The sequence below is a fragment of the Microtus ochrogaster genome, unplaced genomic scaffold (genome assembly GCF_000317375.1).
Source record: "Microtus ochrogaster isolate Prairie Vole_2 unplaced genomic scaffold, MicOch1.0 UNK22, whole genome shotgun sequence".
NCBI classification, from domain to species: Eukaryota; Metazoa; Chordata; class Mammalia; order Rodentia; family Cricetidae; genus Microtus; species Microtus ochrogaster.
In genome coordinates this window covers 362,729-384,751 of record NW_004949120.1, presented here as the reverse complement: position 1 = coordinate 384,751, position 22,023 = coordinate 362,729, and the positions used below count along the sequence as shown (strand labels likewise).

The 22,023-nt window shown below is 41.7% G+C and overlaps 1 protein-coding gene across 1 annotated transcript in view; it reads left to right on the top strand.

Moving 5' to 3' along the window:
• The window catches only part of Efemp1 (EGF containing fibulin extracellular matrix protein 1), a 63,791-nt gene that overhangs the window by 31,095 nt on the left and 10,673 nt on the right, over positions 1-22,023 (top strand). Inside the window, exons 5-6 of the mRNA XM_005367723.3 lie at positions 17,465-17,587; positions 21,692-21,811. Of these exons, the coding sequence (XP_005367780.1) occupies positions 17,465-17,587; positions 21,692-21,811 (243 nt within the window). The remainder of the gene's footprint in view (positions 1-17,464; positions 17,588-21,691; positions 21,812-22,023) is intronic.

The following is a 22,023-nucleotide window of genomic DNA, read 5'->3' as shown; positions in this document are numbered from 1 at the left end:
AGAGCAAAGACAGCATCAGCAAGCACAGCAGGAAACAAGACTGGGTGACTGTTTAGATAAGACTCTGAGTTCTTGGTTAAATCACTTAGACATGATATGGTCAGAAGAAAACTTTGGTCAAGGAGTGACATAAAGAAATACCACTTTCAAGTAACTAAATAATAAAGAGTAAAAGTCTACATAAATAGTTAAGTGTGTTAAATTGTAGTAATTTTCACTGTGGGAGAGAGAATGTGTCAGTCTGATTGATAGCCAAGTGAGTGTCTCCAGAAAGAATTGTGTGGTGTGGCATTTGAATGCTGTATTTACGGTAACTGTACTAGGAGCATTCCAGTGCTGTGCATACAGTAACAGTGCTAGGAGGGGCATTTGGATTATATGTATATATATACATATATATATATATATATTATCATTGCTTAGAGGAGCGTTCCAGTGCTGCGTATACAGTAACAGTGCTAGGAGAAGCTGTATATACTGTAACAGTGCTAGAAGGAAGTATAATATAAATGGGTTATTTTCAGGATGATAATAACTAGCTTAAAACTATTTCTAATAAGTTCTGTTTGCTATTTTACATCTGAGTGCTTCTCCTGATTCAGTGATTTCAAACAAGTTATCTTCAAGGAGGGTCAACAGCAATATATTTATTCATAATCATATATTTATTTATAGCTATAAAGATAAGTATCAATTACACATTCATAAGATTACCATTTCTGTTTTCATGCTTCATAAAATAATCAATTAAGGGATAATTAGCCCCTAAATGATCTTTTGAGCAACCAGCCTTTCTGCCTCATGCCCACATTATTATACTCTAAGGTGTTCATTCACCGTGAAGTCTAACCAGAAGGACTCCTCCTACAAACCGTCTAAGCATAGACTCTGCACAGACATTCTACTATCTGAACATCAAGGCTGCTCCCTTCAAAATGCAATGACCCCCAGCTTAGCTCAGTGTAAGGTTTTGAGAATATATGAAATTATAACAAAAGGCAATTCTCTGTCCCGCCACTCCCCAACCTATAGGATAAGAGTGGATGAAGAACAAGCTCCTTAAGGAAGGAGAAAGCAACAGGTTTCCACGGCGTCTACAGAAAGAACGTCTTAAAGCTATTGTCTTTGTTAAAAATAATAATTTTTAAATTGTACGGGAAAAAGCAGTATAGTTTAGGAGTAGGGGCAGGGCTGATCTGCTGAGCTAATAAAATATAAATTTGAGTTTATAAGAATATACGGTTTGTGAAATAAGCCAAAGAAACTCGAGTTGAGTTTAGATCCTATTTTCCTAAGTTGTTCTCTGAAAACTAGCACACAACCAGTTTACAAAGGTGACAGTGACTGACGTGTCTGGTGACTGACCTGTGTAAGTCATGGTCGAGCCTGAGCTTTCCCTCTGTGGGGTAGGCGTCTTCTGAGATGATGTGGTAGCTGTCTAGGTTGCTTTTATCTTTCATATTGGATTTAGGAATGAGATGAGGAAGATGGATTTAACTTCACTTTGTCACAGTTGGGGACATGTCACCAACCACAGATAAGGTATCTCATTGCAAGATCCCTAAACATGTCTTCCAAATGCAAAGTTATGTGCTGGGCCTGAATTGAGCATGATCAAAGCATAGGAGGTACCAAGAAAACAAGTATCAGAGCTTATGGGGCCTGCCTGCAAAGAGCTCACACGTGGGAGCAGACTAATTTAGTGCGGCATTACAACTATTAGATTCCATTTTGGGACTTCCCGGGGAAAGTGACACCAGGCTTTAATCTTAAAAAGTTATAGGAATCTGATTTCAGAGACATGGGGAATGAGGGAAGAGAAAAAGTTTTCCAGACCTAGTGAGAAACACTTGCTGAAATGTAAGGTGTTTGGTGTGACCTGGGTGCACACGGTGTGAAGAGACAGGAGTCGAAGCATGAAGAGCCCCACACACCAGGGTCACAGTTGGGGTTTTATCCTAACAATGGGCCAAGATAACATGATGAGTGTCCTTAGTACAAGCTGAGAGATGCCCTGTATCAATTTGTCTTACAGAAGGATTAAATGCACAAATATAGTGTTAACTTTTAAATTTGCTTCTGAATTTTAATTTATTAACAAGATCACATTATTTATCCTGAATACTTAGAACTGGCCTTATTTTCTATCTATAGTCATACTAGGTATGGATTTCCTTCCCAAAACAGCCCAAGTCTGTTTGTAAGTCTGACTTTCCATCAAATGATGCAGCAAAGACCCGGGTTCAGGAACAGCTGCAGAGGTCAAGCCAGGTTTATGGATCCCCTCGGTAACGGCTGTGTCGTTCCCACCACTGCTAGGTTTTCCCCACACAGACTCAGCTGTAGTTCTTGAAGGGTTTTTTGGGGTTTGAAGCCAGCCCTGTTTAGGGCTTGTACTAAAACTGATTGAAACACTGGTTTGAAAACCAAACTGACATTTTGGGGTTTGCAGAGGCCAGGAAGAAAGTCCATATAGACACATTACTTGGCCCAACGTTCTCTAATTATGCAAAAAGAAATCATTTATCATAGAGAGAAGTAAACTGTAAAGTGTAATGGAAGCCTTAAGCATTGTTTATCTTACGTGCTTTGTTTCTTTATATTATAAAATGCTAGGATGTGTACATCAAATTCAGCAGAGAGCTCAGGGGCTGCTTTCAACTCGCTGAGGCTGTGCAATCAATCCCCCAGGCCACTGCTATGCGCCCTGAGTGATAAAGCGACAGTTGCCTAGTGAACATCGCCAGACTAAAACTTGATAGAAGCTTGGGCCAGATCAGGCACCATGAGCCAAGTGCCCCCTTCATCCTTACTGTAACTTTAATTAAAAATGAAGTAGAGACCAGGCAGCAAGGGCCTCCCCTAGGTAGTTCACGACTGTTGCCAGTCTTCTTAGCAAGGAGGATTATGGCTACAACTGTCCGATGGCCAGTTGGACAACAGGACGTCATGTTGGTCATAAGGAATCCGGGAGAATAAGTATAAAGAAGGTTGGCATGTGCTGACCGCGAAGGGGACTCCCTCCTGCTGAGTTAGAGGGCTGGGGGAAGGCCTACTGGCAGAGGCAGGCGAGAGGTGAGAATTATTGCTCAGGGCTGTTGCATGGGTGATACGCAGAGTTAGAAAAGATGCGTTGATGAGGAGGAGCCCAAGAACAGTCATTTTATAGGTATATGGAACCACCTATAATGTCTCAGTGGAGGTTCTGAGCAATTGTGCAGAACTGCCTAAACTTTATCACGTATAGAGCTAGGGCGAGGTTTGGGTGTCCCTAAGAGCCTGGCAGCCCCAGCCTCATTAGGCAGGTGAAGATGGCAGGGGACATGCCCCCGGTCAGAGTAAAAGCAGCTACGAACAACTGTCCAAGAAGAGGCGTCCAAGGTCTGTGTCCCTCACTGAGGGATCAGCAGTCAGGGCTTATTAATTAGAGCAATGGTCTCAAAGGTGATACAAAATTAAATATTAAATGTAAGAAATGCAGAGCTGACAGAGGAGTTGCTGTCAGTTCTCTTACCTACACCTTTAATATGGCAGTAAGAGACACTGGATACAATGAATATGATTCACCTCACAATGTTTGGTGTCCAAAGAAACCTGACTTTCCAAAAAGTACTTCTCATGATCTTTGTCTATTACCTGTAAGCATCTCAAAACCTGAAAGCAGCTCTCAATGAAACCTCCCCCTCAGCTGAGGCCAAAGGGCTGCTTCACTGACACACTGGTCCAAGTGCTATAGGCATGCTTGTTCTGAACCTCCTCATTGGAGAAATCAGATACCCTGCAAATCTAACCCGTTCATTTCAGTTTAACTCTTTGTCTTACCCTCAGGGGAAAACTGCAGGATCCTGGTTCTGCTTCTGTATGTAGATATTTCCCTATCACAAAGCATTATGAAATAAAGGGATGCATTCTCCCTTTATCCTCCAGTTCTGAGCTATAATAATGTAATAAAGGGATGCATTCTCCCTTCATCCTCTAGTTCTGAGCTATAATAATGTAATAAAGGGATGCATTCTCCCTTTATTCTCTAGTTCTGAGCTATAACTTCATTACTGACTTGAATGAATTACAGTGACTATAATGCCCTTAGCATAATTAAATAAATAAAAATTACCATTAAACCTTCCATTTTCATACCTTTCTCATAGCTAGAATGTACATTAGAGTATTCTCTTGGATTTATATTTCAGTACTAGTTGGAGCTCTGGTTGGTGCTGTCTGCTAAATCCCTTTATAAACACTAATACCTGATTGTCACAAAGGGCTGTTATAGTATGAGCAGTCCTTTCCTATCACAAAACATTATGAAATATAAAAATGGTAGCATGATTTATTTTAGTAGACCCCTTTTTGTTTGAAGGTTCCAATTTCCTCCATGAGAACAAAGTATAAGGAAGTCTGGCTTCCCTTTTCTTGGGTCCGTTCATCTGGGATATATAAAAAGCAGGGACGGTGGTCATGCAGTGGTTGGTGATCCTCCTCTTCAGGTATTAACTATGGTAGGCCATATTCAAATATGAGAAAGCATAGAAATGAAGACCTGTGTATAATCATATACAAATTAACATGAAAATTATGCTGGAAATCATAATATTTGCAGCTTTCCTATTTCCTTCCATCTGCATCTGACAGAAATATTAACTTGATCTGCTGTCAACTTTTAGTCTTTTCATCCGAAGCAACTTATGGAGCACTTCCTATGATCCCGTGCTACTCTTGCTGTATTATTTCAGTTCATCACTGCAGTGGCATTATGTGATTGACACTGTCTCTACTTGGTAGATAAGGCAATGAGACTTGGAAAGGTCAAGAAAATGCCCTAGGACACCAAATAAAACTGCAATTCTGTTTAGGATTGGGTGGGACTCACGTGATGGGAGATAGCACAACGACCAGAGCACTCACCGCAAGAGTGTGGGCATCTGAGTCTGGATCCTAACCCCTCAGACAAAAGCCAGGAGCAGCAACACGTGTCTGTATCCCAACACTTTGTAGAAGGGAAAACAGATCTCCGCTGCTCTCTGGCCAGCCACTCTAGCTGAAGAGGGGAGTTCCATGCTCAGTGAGAGACCATGACTCAAAAAAATAAGGGGAAGAGAGAGGACACAGAACATTAATTCTTCTGGCCTTCATAGGCACATGCATAGGCGAGCACACCTACATACACAGGTGTACACACCTGTAGGAACATGTTTACATACATACAACAAACACACATATACTACACATACACAAAAGAAAAAAACACCCATGATCTTACGCTTCTGTCTCAATCATATTTAAGACAAGGAGCTACATAAGAAGATGTTATTCTGCAATTCTAAAACCTTTTAGACAGATCTGTTCCTTCTTCAAACTTGGTTCACAGTATAATATGTTAGACATAAGCATTTTGTTATATTTGTAATAAAAATGCCATCTCAAATAAAAGAATTTAGGACTTAAAATACTAACAGGGAGAAAATAGCTTGATTCCTCTACTTCAGAAAATAAAGAGATCAGTGATTGACAGTCACTGACAGGGGACATTCAGAGACCTTTCTGGCAGCCTCACCATCATCTACATTAACCACATGTGTGCCTGAAGCCAACAGCTTTTATTTAAAGGTTTCCATAAATAAAATATTACATTCCTAGGGAAAAATAATCCCAGGGTAATTTTTAAATTAACAATATGACTTGCTCCAACGTTCCACTTTCTTCCATATTTGTGGAATGAGATAGACTCCATACATGCGCCGCATACAGCAACCATTAAAGTAGATGTAAGAGAGCCAAAACACACAGGCTCCTTTTCATCTGTGTTTACGCATGCCAAGAAATTCCCCTGAAGACTGGGTTATTTAGCATCTACCTTTAACACATCCACCACGTGCCTGGCATAGCTCCATCTGTCTTTGTACTGCAGCTGAGAAACACTGTACAGTGCATGTCTCCCCATAAGGTTTTCTCCAGTGTACATTGTCAAGCATGCATTAAAGCTACTCTGAAGTTCTGGCAAACAAGGAACTTCTCAGGTACACAGTAGTATGCATCCAGGACTCCCCACTCCTCTGATAATCCTTCCCTCTTACCCAGAAAGACAGTCTGTTTTCAGACTCCCCTTTGAACCAATCCAGTAGAGTAAGGGAGAATTTGATCAAAAATTTTAAAGGGGAAAGGAGAAATGAAGACTTGAAACCATGACTCCAAGAAAACAAGAACAAGTTTTTCACGGAAATGAGTTGAAAGCGGGGAAATGAACACTTTTGAAAACGGCACCCAATAACCCATCAAAGAAACCATTGTTTCAGAACTGAAAAAGATCTCAGAGAATAATAATACTGCAAAGCTTACCACTCCCACCAAGGAAATATAAGATAAAAGGCCCAACGTTTATTTAAAAGTTCAAAGACCGTTTTCCATGTTGGTTTGCAGAAAGCTAGAGACTCAGACCTCCCGCAGGGCCAACAACTTCACTGAACAGGATTTTCTCTTGTCCCACATCCCCTTTACACTCCTCCAGCTGAAATTTATGAGTTCCTCAAACTTTCACAACGCTCATTGCATTTTGATACAAAGAAGGAGGGATTCCACAGTCTTATGTCAACACATTTTATTGGAAATTAAATTGGGGAATATAGGACGGTAGCTCGGGGAGAATGGCAATGGTTGAATCATTCTTTGTGAAATACAAGTTGATTACTGATAGTTGCTCACATTTAATATGTTGGTCACTGAGTAATCCCATGTCTTGACATGATCAAAGTGAAGGGTCCTCTTTTCTGAGAAAACTTTAGTACTGGGCAGATAGCAAGAAGTCAAAGACATGTGAGCTGCTTTTCTGCTCAAGGAGAAGGGAGGAAATAAACAGGCCCTTGAGATAAGAATGTTCCTCCATATATTTTATCTTCAAGTTTGTCAGATGTTACAGGATAAATACAAAAGCCAACTTCCTAAATGTACAAAAGCACACATGTGTGCGCATGATGTGTCAAATGAGAGGAAGTGCTTAAGTCTGTTGAGTCCTTATTTATTACTATTAGGACAAAGGCAGTGGTTTTCCTCTCTTTCTTTTGGTGTGTGTGTGTGTGTGTGTGTGTGTGTGTGTGTGTGTGTGTGTTCTCTGTGTGTGTATGTGTGTGTGTCCTGTGTGTGTGTGTGTGTGTGTGTGTGTGTGTGTGTGCGTGTGTTAAGCTTAGGAAAAGTTAATTTTAAAATACAAAGAAATATGCCCAAAAGATTAAAATGTCATTTCCACTGCCACACTTATGTGTAACCCCTTATCACTGTTTTCTAATACAGATAAGGAGGCAGATCCCTGCCACCTGCCTGAGATCCATGGTACACTGAGTGCAAATTCCCAGAGACAGGAAACTCATTACTTCTGCATACATCAAGGCTTCTAATAACTGTAACATCTTTTCTTGAATGTTAAAGTCTAGTTTCCTTGAATTTCTCCTCATTACTTTTAGTTCTGCTTTTTAGAATGTATTTGCCTCTTTTCTCTAAATAGCTTCTCAGGATGCTGAAGTCCACTCTGAGCCAACTGTGACCCTTATGGGTTGAGCACAGAGAAAAAAAGATCAAGACTGATGGGGAAAGTATGGAGGAAGGCTACTCGTCCCCACGACTCTGGATGCTGTTCAGCTTGCCCTAGTCCTCATTTTCACTTTTACTCCCTTCTCTAAGCCACAGGCTTGTTAGAAATGTCTGCCTTTTCCAAACCAGAGCTTTGCTAGTTTTATTGCTGTTGTCATTGTCCTTTTGCTCCTGTCACTTCTTCATCCCTGTGGTAGTTGGAGAGCATAGCGTGGGGTTAACGCTCTGTCTCTGAGCCACACCCACTGGGAAACATAATCTGTATATGGCAGTCCTCTGAAATTTATTTAGACTTGTCCCATGGCCAGCACATGGAGATTTTCTTTCAACATTCTCTCAGTACATACAAAAGCTATGTTTTCCATACAGTGGTAAGCATTTTTTCAAAGTTTTTGCCATGTTATTTTTATTTTGTCTTCACTTCTGAATAATGTATGTTGATTCTTTCAGTTCCTGGGAGAAATTGCTAAAACCTTACCATAATTGTATTTCGTTATGTTTACATTTAGCTTTTACTTCATTTATGATTAAATGATTTTAAGTTTAGAGTTTCTATGTTTCCCTAAAAGTTTTGTTGTAAGTACTATTCCTGACTTATTCCTTAGTGATTTTTCCCTTAAAGGCAGTTTTATCCAATGTTAAAATTGCAAAGCTAAAGTTTTTCTGGTTAATATTTGTATAGTATATTTTTTATCTCTTTTTCTTTAATATCCATACACTTACAGTTGAATTATGTTACTTGAAACAGTATATTCATTTTCTTTAATTACATGATTATTTAATAATTATCATCATCATCATTATTGCTAGTGTATAATGTGAGCAACAGGGTGGGAACATTGTGAGATCAGGTCTCCCTTTTGCATGGGTTCCAGAAATTGAACTTGTGTCCTCAGCTTTCATAGAAAACATTTCTGATTGCTGAACCGTCTGCCTGCTCAGTTTTTGTTTTAGAGCTAGCATGCAGTCCAGTTCTAATCACTAAGTGATAAGTGTGAAACCCAAAACAACTACCCTACCATCCGCCGTCTGCATTGCCTGCACATTTCATCTTCTCCTTCTCCTTCTTTTCTTTTTTGGATTTCCGAGACAGGGTTTCTCTGTAGCTTTGGAGCCTGTCCTGGAACTCACTCTGTAGACCAGGCTAGGTAGGCCAGGTGTGCATCACCACCACCTGGCATCTTATTCTTATTTTTATTCTTATTCTTCACGTTCTCTTTAAGTTGACAAAGGATTTTTCACGATTCCATGTTCCCCTCAGTCAGATTTCTAGTTCCATGTTTTATTACTATTCCTTTACGTTTCCCCTGGGGATTGCGCAAACGTGCACCCTGGCGTATCAAAATCCAATGTAAATTAGAAGTTATAACCTTTCCTGAGGATCTGAAGATACACTAAAAATATTTAAGCTCACCAGGCAGTAGTGGCGCACTTCTTTAATTCCAGCACGTGGGAGGCAGAGGCAGGCGGATCTCTGTGAGTTCAAGGCCAGCCTAGTCTACAGAGCTAGTGCCAGGACAGGCACCAAAGCTACACAGAGAAACCCTGTCTCGAAAAAAAAAAATATTTAAGCATTACATCTCCTTTTGTCAATCCACATACATTTAAATATACATGGTGTGTATATGTTTGTATGCATTTATGTTTGTATATGTTCGTGTTCATATGTGTGAGTTTTCATATCTGAAAATTCCACACCCAAGAGTGAAACTTTTCAGGTGTCGGGCCTTGCCCTCTATTTTGCTTTGAGAGTTTCTTCTTGCTTACCCATGTGAATGTCAGACTAGCTGGCCCTCAAGCTCTGAGTAATGCTCCTGTCTCCACATCCCAATTCACCATGGTCAAAGGTCACTGTGAGGGAACAAATGTGGCCTCTCCCATGGTCACCCTGAGGGGACAGGTGTGCACTGCTCCATGGTCACCCTGAGGGGACAGATGTGCACTGCTCCATGGTCACCCTGAGGGAACAGATGTGCCCTCCCCCATGGTCAACCTGAGGGGACAGGTGTGCACTGCTCCATGGTCACCCTGAGGGGACAGATGTGCCCTCCCCCATGGTCACCCTGAGGGGACAGGTGTGTGTGTACTCTCCTATGGTCACCCTGAGGGGACAGGTGTGCTCTCTCCCATGGTCACCCTGAGGGGACAGATTGTGCAGGAAAACATAATAAGGTATTATGGTCAAAAGTAAGAGTCACAAAGACATTTTTTTGAAAAAGCTTTACGCCTTTAATGAGTTAGGGAACTAATGCCAAGTTGCACCCAACATTTAGTACTGTGCTTAAATTTAGTGGGAACTAAATCTACTTAATGTTAGATGAACAAGAATATAACCGGTCTCTCTAATTAGGAGGTCACCGAGCCATGCTTGTTATAATTGGCACTGCCATAGCCAGAGGCTTGTGTCACTTCAAGTGATGATTACCTAAAGGAGAAAGCCAAGAATGTGTTTGCTTTGGGGTGGCGGTACTGACCCAGCTATAAGGTCTCTAGGCAGGAGACCAAAACTCAAGTCACACTGCCCATGGGGACTCAGTAGACTCCAGAAGTGGAATTGGTCTCCATTCAGCTCATAACTTGCCAGAGTTTGATTTGGGTTTCAGGAACTGGCCAGTGCCAAGACACCCACAAAACACAGATACAAACACATCCAATGATCAGTAGGATCAGAATTATACCCAAGACCATCCTTTTTTTATAATTGGTTTTATTGAACTCTACATTTTTCTCTGCTCCCCTCCCTGCCTCTCCCCTCCCTTCCACCCTCTCCTATGGTCCCCATGGTCCCAATTTACTCAGGAGCTTTTGTCTTTTTCTACGTGCCATGTAGATTAGATTCATGTATATCTCTATTAGGGTCCTCTTGTCTAAATTCTCTGGGATTGTGATGTTTGCTGGTCTTCTTTGCTTTATGTTTTAAAACCACTTATGAGTGAGTACATGTAATAATTGTCTTTCTGGGTCTGGGTTACCTCACTTAATATGATGTTTTCAAGCTCCATCCATTTGCCTAAAAATTTCAAGCTGTCATTATTTTTTCTGCTATGTAGTACTCCATTGTGTAAATGTACCACATTTTCCTTATCCATTCTTCCTTCAAGGGGCATTTAGGTTGTTTCTAGGTTCTGGTTATGACAAACAATGCTGCTATGAACATAGTTGAGCACATGTACTTACGGTATGATTGAGCATTCTTTGGATATATACCCAAAAGTGGTATTACCGGGTCTTGAGGAAGGTTGTTTCCTAATTTTCTGAGAAATCACCACACTGACATCCAAAGGGGTTGTACCAGCTTGCATTCCCACCAGCAATGCAGGAGTGTTCCCTTTTCCCCACAACCTCTCCAGCATAAGTTGTCCTCAGTGTTTTTGATCTTGGCCATTCATACAGGTGTAAGATGGAATCTCAGAGTTGTTCTGATTTGCATTTCTCTGATAACTAGGGATGTTGAGCATTTCCTTAAGTGTCTTTCAGTCATTTTAGATTTCTCTGTTGAGAGGTCTCTGTTTAGGTCTGTAATCCACTTTTTTATTGGATTATTTGTTCTTTTGATTATCAATTTCTTGAGTTCTTTGTATATTTTGGAGGCCAGCTCTCTGTCTGATGTGGGGTTAGTGAAGATCTTTTACATTCTGTAAACTGTTGTTTTGTCTTGTTGACCTCGTCCTTTGCTTTACAGAAACTTTTCAGCTTCAGGAGGTCCCATTTATTTTTTCTCAGTGTCTGTGCTACTGAGGTTATATTTAGGCAATGGTCTCTTGTGCCAATGTGTTCAAGTGTACTTTCCACTTTCTCTTCTATGAGGTTCAGTGTGACTGGCTTTATGTTGAGAAGACCATCCATTTTTTTTTTTTTTTTTTTTTTTTTGGATTTTCGAGACAGGGTTTCTCCGTAGCTTTTGGTTCCTGTCCTGGAACTAGCTCTTGTATACCAGGCTGGCCTTGAACTCACAGAGATCCTCCTGCCTCTGCCTCCCGAGTGCTGGGATTAAAGGCGTGCGCCACCACTGCCCGGCAAGACCATCCATTTTTAATCAATGTTTAAAAATAATGACCAACCTTATAGGACAAATTTGAATTGCCACACAGAAAAGCTTTTATTCCTAGTACCCAGCCACTCCCCAAGGTTGCAGTTGGACCACTGACCATAGTATCCCCTATTTTAGGGCACCTTTCCCCAAACATATCTGGGAAGTAATTATGTTTGAGAAAGAAACAAAAACAAGTTCATCTGGGTATGATACCATCACACAGATGCCTGAAAATATCCCAATACTAAAATATTTATCTGTAGGAAATGTTGCTTTAATTCTCTGAGTGCAATCAGCTGCACTTGCCCAGTGCACGAGGAGCACTAAAGAATGAGTGTGTGTGCCTCTGTCTTCTTTTCTTCTGTTTCGGCCTATAACTTAGAGGCACATCTGCTGGGTGAATAGTACAGAGAAGTCGCAGGTTAAGCATTCATGTGAACCTGTTGGTTTTCCTTCCACATATATGAATGATACACTGAACCCCATCTAATCAGCTTGTGTTTGGAATCCATTGTTCCATGGAAAGCTAGGTGAGCAAAGGTTCATCTTCCATGCAAATCCATCCTCTTTGCTGAAGAAGCAACCCCGATACAAGCATCACTTTTTAAACATGGGAACAGCATATTACAACACTCTACCAGAACATGGTACAGTGCCAAGGATTTCCAGGACACTGGATTTGGTCACTTTCTAAAACAAAGATTGAACCACCAAGAGGGCTGAAGCTGATTTTGATGATGTTTTTGTTTATCACTTAAAGCACACCAAATTGTTATCTACTCTTTGCCAGAATTGATAAGAATCTAGAGCTATAAATCTCCTGCTGGCCACAATGATGACAGTTCCCCTCTGTTAGTAAATATCTCTTTTCTCCACTAGAACTGCTTAGCTCTGGTGAATTCTAGCTAAAGGGTGAAAAGCCAATTGGAACTGGGCATGTTGCCAGAAAAATCTGATCCCGGCTCTAATAAAGGAAGCAAAATGGAAACTAGAAAGTCTTTGACAAAAATTGTTGCTAAGTGGCTAAAGACTGGGGAGGGAAGCAGAAAGCACAGAGAGCTAGAAATCTAACTGTAAGCAAAAGAAAGACACGGGGAAGAACCCAGGTACGACATGATTAGCAATCCTCTGATCCTGAGGGAAAAAGTTAAAGTATACATGCCTGCAGCTCAACTTTTGCTACCCACGTTTGTGGGAGAAAAGTCCGTGGAGAACTAAATCATAGAAGGAGCAAAAGGGAGCCTGGGATTTGAACATGAGGTTTCTGCAACCTCAGGCAGCTCTGACTCACCATGTCACTAGCATCTTCTTTCCCCGCCTGTCAACTGTAGGCAGTAGTCTGTTTCTGCTTCCCGAGGTGTCCTGGAGTAAGTCGACTTCTTAAGAAACTCCTTCTCTATAGAAACTATTTATCTACTTTATGCTAATTTGTTTTAGAGCTTTAATAAATGTCTATGCAATGCTATATTAAATAGTATACACTCTCCTCTAAGTAGATTTTAATCAGTAACATTAATGGATTACCAGGATTATAATTACCAGCAGCCACTATTAGATAAGACACAGGCAGAACAACAACGTCCTCAGCTTTTGCTAAGAAGTTCCTACCTCCTCCAATAATTTTGAAAATAAAGACCCTCCAAATTTTTAAGATCCTCATCCATCAACTCCTTCCACTGAAAAAGTTCACTGAGGCCACAGTCCTAGATCACATGGGCAGCCACAGAATCAGTCACTTCAGCCGCCTTCCTCCTCTCTATAGTCTGCAGGGCCTTCCTCAAAACTGGTCAGGAGTCTTAAACTCAAGTTGAAACCCAATGTGGTACAGTAGAGCACTCATACTGCATGCCACTTTTGCCCATAATACACGCTGAAGTGACTCCATGTCGTGGTAAGTTATCAAATTATGGAAAGAACATTGCAGAGATTAAAATGTTGCATAAGAGAGAGCACAACATGAGTCAGGGATTTGGAAACTATGAGTCAGAATACAAGGGAAGAAGCCAAAACCAGAGAACAAAGGCCTAAGCAGGGCCTAGGGGACACCAGTGAATGGACACCATCGCCGTGTTCGCTTGCAGATAACGACAGATCTGCAGTGCCACTGACTGGGGCAAGCCTGATAGGAGGCTCAGCAAAGACTGTACTGGATTATTTAAGGCAACTAAGGTTGTCAGTGTCAAGAAAAGAAATACCTACAGTAGTATAAATCACAAGCAGGGAGATGAGGACACTTTTTAAGTTATTCTCAATCTATCAGAATGTTTAAAAGTGTTGTGGGATTTTAGGAAGCATGTTCTGCTGTTTTGTTCTTGGTAGTGTTAACATTATCCATGGCTGTCTCATTAACAGCTGTTCACCGTAGTGTTCAATACAAACCCTCAAATCCCCCATTTAGGTCTCTGGATTCTGCTAGTGACTTGGGCACGCATTTGCTGAGCACATTCTGCCAGACCCAGCACCGGGCTGACTCCAACTCCCTGCCATTCTCTGCAGAGTTGCTGGGTCTCTTTCTTGTGGGACTTGCCTTCAAAAAGAGAGCTTCCTTCCACTACCAGATCCTGTATCTCGTCCCCTTCACCCGGCAGCTCAGGACCCACCTCCTCTGCAAAGATGCTAAGGCTGCTCACTCTGGCCAGCATAGGCTGAGAGTCCTCCAGACTCAAAGGTTTTCCCTTGTTCCCACTCAGAAGCAAAGTTCATTCTGCCGCGCTCCTCAGGCCTGCCTTCTCTTCTGCCTTATGAATTTTACTTCCATAAGCTACAGTGCTGGTTCTGCTTTCTGTAAACCCTGAGCACCAAGGTAATCATTCATTCATCCATTAATTGGGTAAACATCTACTGAAAAAACAAAACCCATCACATTCCATGCGCTATAGTAAGCAGGGGAAATGAGCTTCGCTGTCAAGGACAAATGATGGATAATTGAAAACAAAAACATAAAATTCCTTTCCCCAGAGCGTTTGTTCCTAGATTCTCGGGAAAACATGGCTGACCTGAGTCATTTTCCTGTTAAATAAAGCCGGGCTTTGCCCACGCAGATGGCCTCCCAAACAGATGCAGGAAGTGAGTTCTGCTCACAAACAACAGAGGTTCCTGCCACAGCAGTGGTTGCGCCGCCCTGGAGTGGTGACAGAGTGTCACCCTGAGCCTTCTGACAACAGACAAGCAGGAAAAAACGCACGAAAAGGTTTAAAAATGTTTAATGGTTTAACATGCCTTTGTGTGAGTGTATAAGCAAGCAATAATGAAATCTTCCAAACAATAGCATTACGGCATTTAAATAGATACTGTAATTGAAGACAGTCCACAGAAGTTCGGGCCGCTGGGATTCTTTAGCTTTAAATAAGCTGCTAAATGTGAGGGCTGGGGAGAATAAATACTTTACACTGCGGTTAGAACGATACAAGCAGAAATGCAGATGATGCTGCCTCCAGGTCATGGAGGTTATGCTTTGAGCATTTCTAAGTGCAGGTCAAAGGAACATTGCATCCACCAATTCATGCTCACTAGATGAAGCAAATTCTATCACAGCTCTTTTGTTTTGGGTAAAGAAAGGAAAATAAGGTAGTTGGAGTGGCATAGTAGTGTATTTGGGTCTTTGCCTTTATTAAATTACTGTAACTCACTGGATATTTTTTAATAAATAATTCTTTTCAGAAGCTAACTAAAGCAGACTCTTAGAAAGGAGCCTTACAGGTTTGTATGTTTAAAACCTATTTCATGATACATTGATCCCAGGGGAAACGTTAGTCGGTTTATCAAAGACACTTCGAAGCAAATGATGGGAAAATAGGAAGGAACTTGCAGGACACCCAGAATGTGATGAGGTGGAGGCAGTTTGCACAGAGTGGTTGCAAAAAGAGAAGCCTCCGTCACTGGCTAGGCCTCCTTCAGCAGTGCCAAGCCGGCCCGAGTCCTTGATCTCCTGCCAGCACGGACAGAGGGAGCTTGCCACAGTTGGATCTACCAGGACTCTATCTCTCAGGGCTGTTATCACGGCAAATGTTGGCAGATGTTCCTGACATAAAACAATAGGAATTCTGCTGTCATTTCTGCATTAGGGAGTCATAAAGCTCCAAAGAATCCCAGTAGAGAAGGTTTTCATCAAGTGCATTTGAGAAAATAACAAGGCATGAAAGGGAGCAGCTGACTTCACAGTACAGTCACTGCTCCGTGGCCTTTCACCTCCAAAGAGCCCTTTTGGGTAGATTGGAAAACAGCATCGTAGTGACAGCGTTGATACATTTCAGAACAACAGCAACAAAAAGACCTTGTTGATGTTTAAAATCAGGTGCCAAGAATTTTGTGTCAAAGAAAGCCTTACCAGGTTTACCCAATGGACAATCGTGCATCAATCGCTGGAGCATCCTCATCCTCTCGCCCCCTCTTTCTGGACAGAATCTCTCCTACTGCTCCGGGCTAAATAGAGTGATTATCTCAGAATGACTTCTTATAAAATGAATGGCTTACTTTATGGCTTTGCTTAGCATGAGTGCAACAATTCAATTCTCCTTGAAATCACAAAAAAAAAAAATCCAAACAAAATAACACAAGGAGCTACTTTCTGCATAGGTGGGAAAGAGAAAGCATAGTTAGTTCTCATGGCTGAAAATTGATTTCTTTTCATTGATTCTCAGTCCACCACCTTGGGGTCTCCCACAGTGATGATCAAAAATTTACTCCCCAGCAAGTCTATCTTGGTTATGAAGAAATGGTCATCTAGAAATTAGATGTTTTGTGACATTTTATTAAAGCTTAGTCTTCAGTTGTTAGAGAATACCAAAACTATGTAGCCCCCCTTTGAAATCTATCTTCCTGGTGGCTATGTGATTTCTGAATGACTGTGAAGGATACAGACAAGGCAAAATGAATTCTACCTACAAGTGGCAGTGAATGGTCACACAAATTCCTAGCACACTTTGGTCAGGAACAGGCTCTCTAAGTTGTCTTCCTTGGTAAGTTCCCCTCTTTGCTAAACCTGTAACTTGCTTCCCATGGAAGCACATGTAGCAATCGTTCAAAGTAAAATCTCTTAGGAGACTATCAACTACACTAACATATCTGTCCTAGAAGAATATGATCAAATTGGTGTTTCTCATTTTGGTTTTGTAATGAAAACTTTATATATACATGTTATTCTGCCATTTGAGTAAAAGACGCAAGAATCAGAAGAGAGACTATACAATAATAAGATTTATAAGAAGGTCTCTCAAATTTAAAAGCATTTGGTAACAAAAGTAGTAGTCGTGCAATCTAATTTAATTCTCTCACCTTTTATGTAAGTGTATCTACATATGTATGTTGCTGGTGATGGCCCCTAGACCATTACATATACAAGGAAAGTGCTTTACCAATGTGCTATATTCTAGTCTCATTTTACTTATAGTTTTGAGATAGAGTCTAAGTTGCCAAGGCTGGACTTGAACTTCCCCTGTAGCCCAGGCTAGACTTAAATTGGAGATCCTCCTGCTTCAGTCTTACAAATAGTTGTTGTGTGTTCTCATAGGTATCCCTATCTAATAAAAGTATAAAACTGTCTTAGGGAAGCATTCATGCCTACTGGGAACGTGATGGGTGATAGATAAAAGGAAGAAGATGGAGTAAATGGCTAAGATAGGTATAAGAATTATTAGGACCTCGTAAATCTCAGGTGTACACACTGGTAATTCTGAAAATATTTTATAAACATTTGAAATATTCTTTTATTTTAAATATTTCCAGCATTGTAAAATCATTTTATAATGCTTTTAAAGAATAAAGTAAAATTCAGTTTAAGAAAAAAGAAAAGAGAGCCTCCGTATCTTCACAAACAGCTGGAATTCTTTCTGTATTGCATGTCTTTCCCAGATATCGATGAGTGCGCCTCAGGGACCCACAACTGCAGAGAGGACCAAGTGTGCATCAACTTACGTGGTTCCTTCACATGCCAGTGTCTTCCGGGGTATCAGAAGCGGGGCGAGCAGTGCGTGGGTAAGTCCCTGGTGCAGTATTAAGACTCCCATCTTGAGACTCTTTAGACATCAAAACAAAGCCCTCCCGGTTGATTGAAGAATGATACCCAACAGCTTCTTCCTCTTCCGACAACGAACAAAATAGTTTCCAGCTACCAAGAGGAACCTTAAGGTTGAAACTATCCTAAATACTAAAGAACTATAGACTAAGTGAAAGCAGTAATCTAGTCTGAATGGAACCATAAAGACAACCGAGAACTAAATTTTTCATTAGGGGTTGTGTCACTAACATACTGGTGACAGGGACCACTGCACAGCAGAATATGGTGCATGTGATAGATGCTGAGGTCAAATGCCCCCTCTACCCCTGTCATTTGAGCCTATGGTTATTTAAGGGCTCTGTGTATCACCATGTTCAAGTGTCCTGTGGAGATGCCACTAGTTCCAACTCAGGAGCTCATGAATGGCAGTGGTTAGCACATATGTGGTCCTGTGCCATGTGACTGGCAGAGTGAACACTAAAGAAGTGGTTCTCAACCTTCCTAATGCTATGACTCTTTAATACAGTTCCTCATGCTGTAGTGACCCCCAACCATAGGATTACTTCATTGCTATTTCATAACTGTAATTTGCTACTATTATGAATCACAATATAAATATCTGATGCAGGATATCTGATATTCGGCCCCCAAAGGAGTCATGACCCACAGGTTGAGAACCCCTGGTCTAAAGCCTCTTTACACTGCAAGTCTTTGGCGGTGTTTCAAGTGCAGAATGAAGCACTGTACCAGAGGGAGTTTGAGAGGATACGTCCCTGAGGTCTAGGGCCATGTCAGCTTGTGTCACTGCTGATGCCAGAGTCCCCACAAAGGGTCCAGTACACATAGTAGATGATCTGCATACATTCTGAATGAATGAAAGAACACAGTTTGAGGAGGCCAGCTGGCAGGCAGTGAAGTAAAACAGCACTCTGGTTCACTCAATCAAGGAACCCAGCAGAAGTCATGAACCGCTGTGATTGGCTCCCTCTGCCCATCTGTTTACATGCCTAGACTCTTACCACAGACCAGTGGGAAGACCAGATTTTCTCCTAGGAGCAGAGGATGAGGGTTTGGAGACAGCCAGGCAGCATCAGCTTCTACCCGAGAATGTGAGCTGTCAACATGGGTATGTCAGCACTCAGCTCCTTGTAGACCCTGGACGACTCTGCCTGCCAAAGGCTGTGTCTAGGTGCTGGAATGGGTGCCCGGACTCATGGAAGGACCAGGGTTTGTAAAGCTGGAAGTTAAGACAAAGAACAAGAGTGCTGGAAAACTCCACAGACGCCAAAGCAAGCTATGCTCTTTGGTTTAGTCAGTAAAATAAACACTGAGGGCCTAAAAGTACAGTAGTAACCTACTCTACTGCAGGGGAACCGAAGACAAAGGAAGACTGAGAGGCAGCCTTTATGGGAAGGTGGGAAGATGAGCTCACATCAGATCATGTGTGTACCGACGTTGCCCTCACCCACAAAGGTAGTTCTGCTCTCCTCAGAGATCATAAAGGGGTCTCCTCATCATTTCTAGGGCATCAACACCCTCCCTCCCAAGGACACTTGCACCACAGCTTCTTCTCACTGGTTATGGTTCTGGGCCATACATGTGTACACATTCTTTCCAAAGCAACAAGACCACCCCTACAAAACCCTACTGCACTATCCAATCCCATCCCAGTTGCCTCCCCAAGGAGCCATAATCTAACCAAATATAATTAGTCACTCCTCCTTCCAATTAGGATGAAGTAGACCATTTTTGGAAATCTGTTGCAGTCTGATACCTATGCAAAGTATAATAAAAGTGTTGTGGCGGTTTTGCTTGCCATAGCTAAATATGCACTCTGAGTTCCTGCACTTGTTGCGGATTGACCCGATCCTCCATGGACCTCCACAATCAGCAGGGCACTGCGCAGCTTGCTCTCTCTCTGTCCCTGCTATACCTTCCTATTATTTATCTTCTCACTATGTGGAGTAACACGTTTATGCCTGTATCCCATGCAGACAGATGCAGAATAAATTGCAGTTATGACTATACAACCTTATCGCCAAATGCAATGCTGTAAAATGAATATCTACTAGTTGAAGAGACGGGCACCATTGAGTCATAATACATTCACCGAGAGCAGACTGTGTGCCACGTACAGTTCTAGATGCTGAGATATAGGATTTGGCCAACAAATTTTACAGAATCTTTGGTCTGGAGGAGCTATTAGAAAAAAATCCATACATATTGACTAGCGATTGTGGTACCTGGCTATCACATAAGGCACTAGGAAGCACTCTAAACAATAGCTCTTAATTAACGTACGATTCCTCCACATCAAATAATGTAATTGAGCATCTACTAATACTAGTCCTTGCTTGGGGCATGAAGCATACATCAGAGAGCAGACAAATATCTTCCACCTCTATCTCAAGGGAAGAGACAGCTCTTATTTGCCTCAGATGATAGTGAGAGAGACAGACAAGCAAATAAACACACATCTCAATATTAAGCAACGACAAAAGCTACAAGGAAGTCTGCAGCAGAATAAGAATATGGGTGGGGACATAAACTGTCATATGTAGTGAGAGGGCCATCCTCCCTGGGTACCAGGAAGCAGATACATAGGCTGTGAGGATGTCTCTCTAGTTATTTCAATGTGCTGATTGGCCAGCAGCATTCTGCATCTTTCTATTAACACCTCCCACTTCACTACCTAGTATGCTCCAGATACATCACCTAGTCTGTACCATGTGAACTCTCCAACCATTCTACCATATGGAATAAGAATCGGAAGCTCCAGAAGCTAAGACATGGAATTGCCAGATCCGACATTCGAACTCACGTTAGCTTCAAGCCATTCGAGCACACTGTTGTTAAAACAGCAGCACAGCTTTGTTATTTCTTACTTTTTTTTAGCGTGAGGTAATGTCACTCTGTGGTGCTGTTTTGTATGTACAAAACTGTCCTGTTAAACTACACACGCTATGCTGGAGCCGTCACAGAGTGTAGTCATGAGGTAATGACATTTTATTATGCTTCTCTGCAAGTTCTCCACCGAGCGTTTTATAGCTGGAAATATTTATCAAAGAAGGACACAGGCTGGAACACTTCATCCAAATGTCAGGACATTCTCAAAAGGTCACTTGTGTAGTATCCTTTCCTTTCACAATGTTCTTTCATTTGACCCCCACAAAACTTGCTAAGATACACATAGCAAGCCTTCCTATCACGTTAGGCACAAACACGAAGACACAAATGTTTGGATGGCTTAGCCACAGTCCCAGCTGGCCACGACCCACGTCTTTCTCTCTCGATTGTAAGCTGTATCTTCGTTCTTTTTCCTTTTCCTCATTTTAGGTAAGTTTTTGGCCCTCCACTCTCGGCATCCTCCTGTGTGTATGTGACATGATCTTAACCTCTTTCCTTTCTCTACATTTCAAAGCATTCATTTACTGCTAAGATGGGTGTGTGGTTGGTCTTTTGTTTCGTTTTGTTTGTTTGTTTTTGGTTTGGTTTGATTTGGTATTTTGAGACAAGATTTCTCTATATAACAGCTCTGGCTCGCCTGGAACCACTTTGTAGATCAAGCTAGCCTCAAACTCACAGAAGTCCACCTGCTTCTGCCTCCACAGTGCTGTGATTAAAGGTGTGCACCACCATGCCCTGCTTTGTCTTTCTTCATAATGTTTTACTTAACCGATGGCCAAAGTATGTTTTAAATACATGTGTACTAATTTTAAGAGAGAGGGTGAAAGGGAGAGATTGAGGAAGGGAGGGGAGAAGATTGTTTGTAACACAAGATCTTCCTGAGATTTTTTCTACATTAGCACCACTGAGAATTCAATAAGTCAACAACTTGGTTCTGGTTTTTGGGTTTGGGGGTATTTGCTTGTTTGTTTGGTTTGGTTGATTTTGTTTTTGTTTTTGTTTCAAGATAGGGTTTCACTATGTAGCTCTAACTATTATCTTACTCACTATGTAGATCAGGCTAGCCTCAAACTTACAGAGAACCACCTGCCACTGTCTTCCATGTGCTGGGATTAAAGTCGTGTACCACTATGGCCAGCTAACACCTTGGTTCTGTGTCTGTGCCATCTGCTTAGATATAGATGAATGTGCCGTGCCTCCATATTGCCACCAAAGATGCGTGAACACACCAGGTTCCTTTTACTGCCAGTGCAGTCCTGGGTTTCAGTTGGCAGCAAACAACTACACTTGTGTGGGTAAGTCCTGTGAGAACTGCTGTCCTGCAGACCAGCTTCTGCCTAAAGGAATGGTCTGCTGCTTTGTTTCTGGTGTTCTGCGCTCCTGTGTGAACTGGTTTCCGCCAGCTTCCCTCGGGGTCATAAAGCTGAAAAGACAATAGCTAATCTGTTTCTTAAAACAGATCAGGATAGGAATGGGAAGTAATTTTAAACCTTGGTTCAAGCTCTCC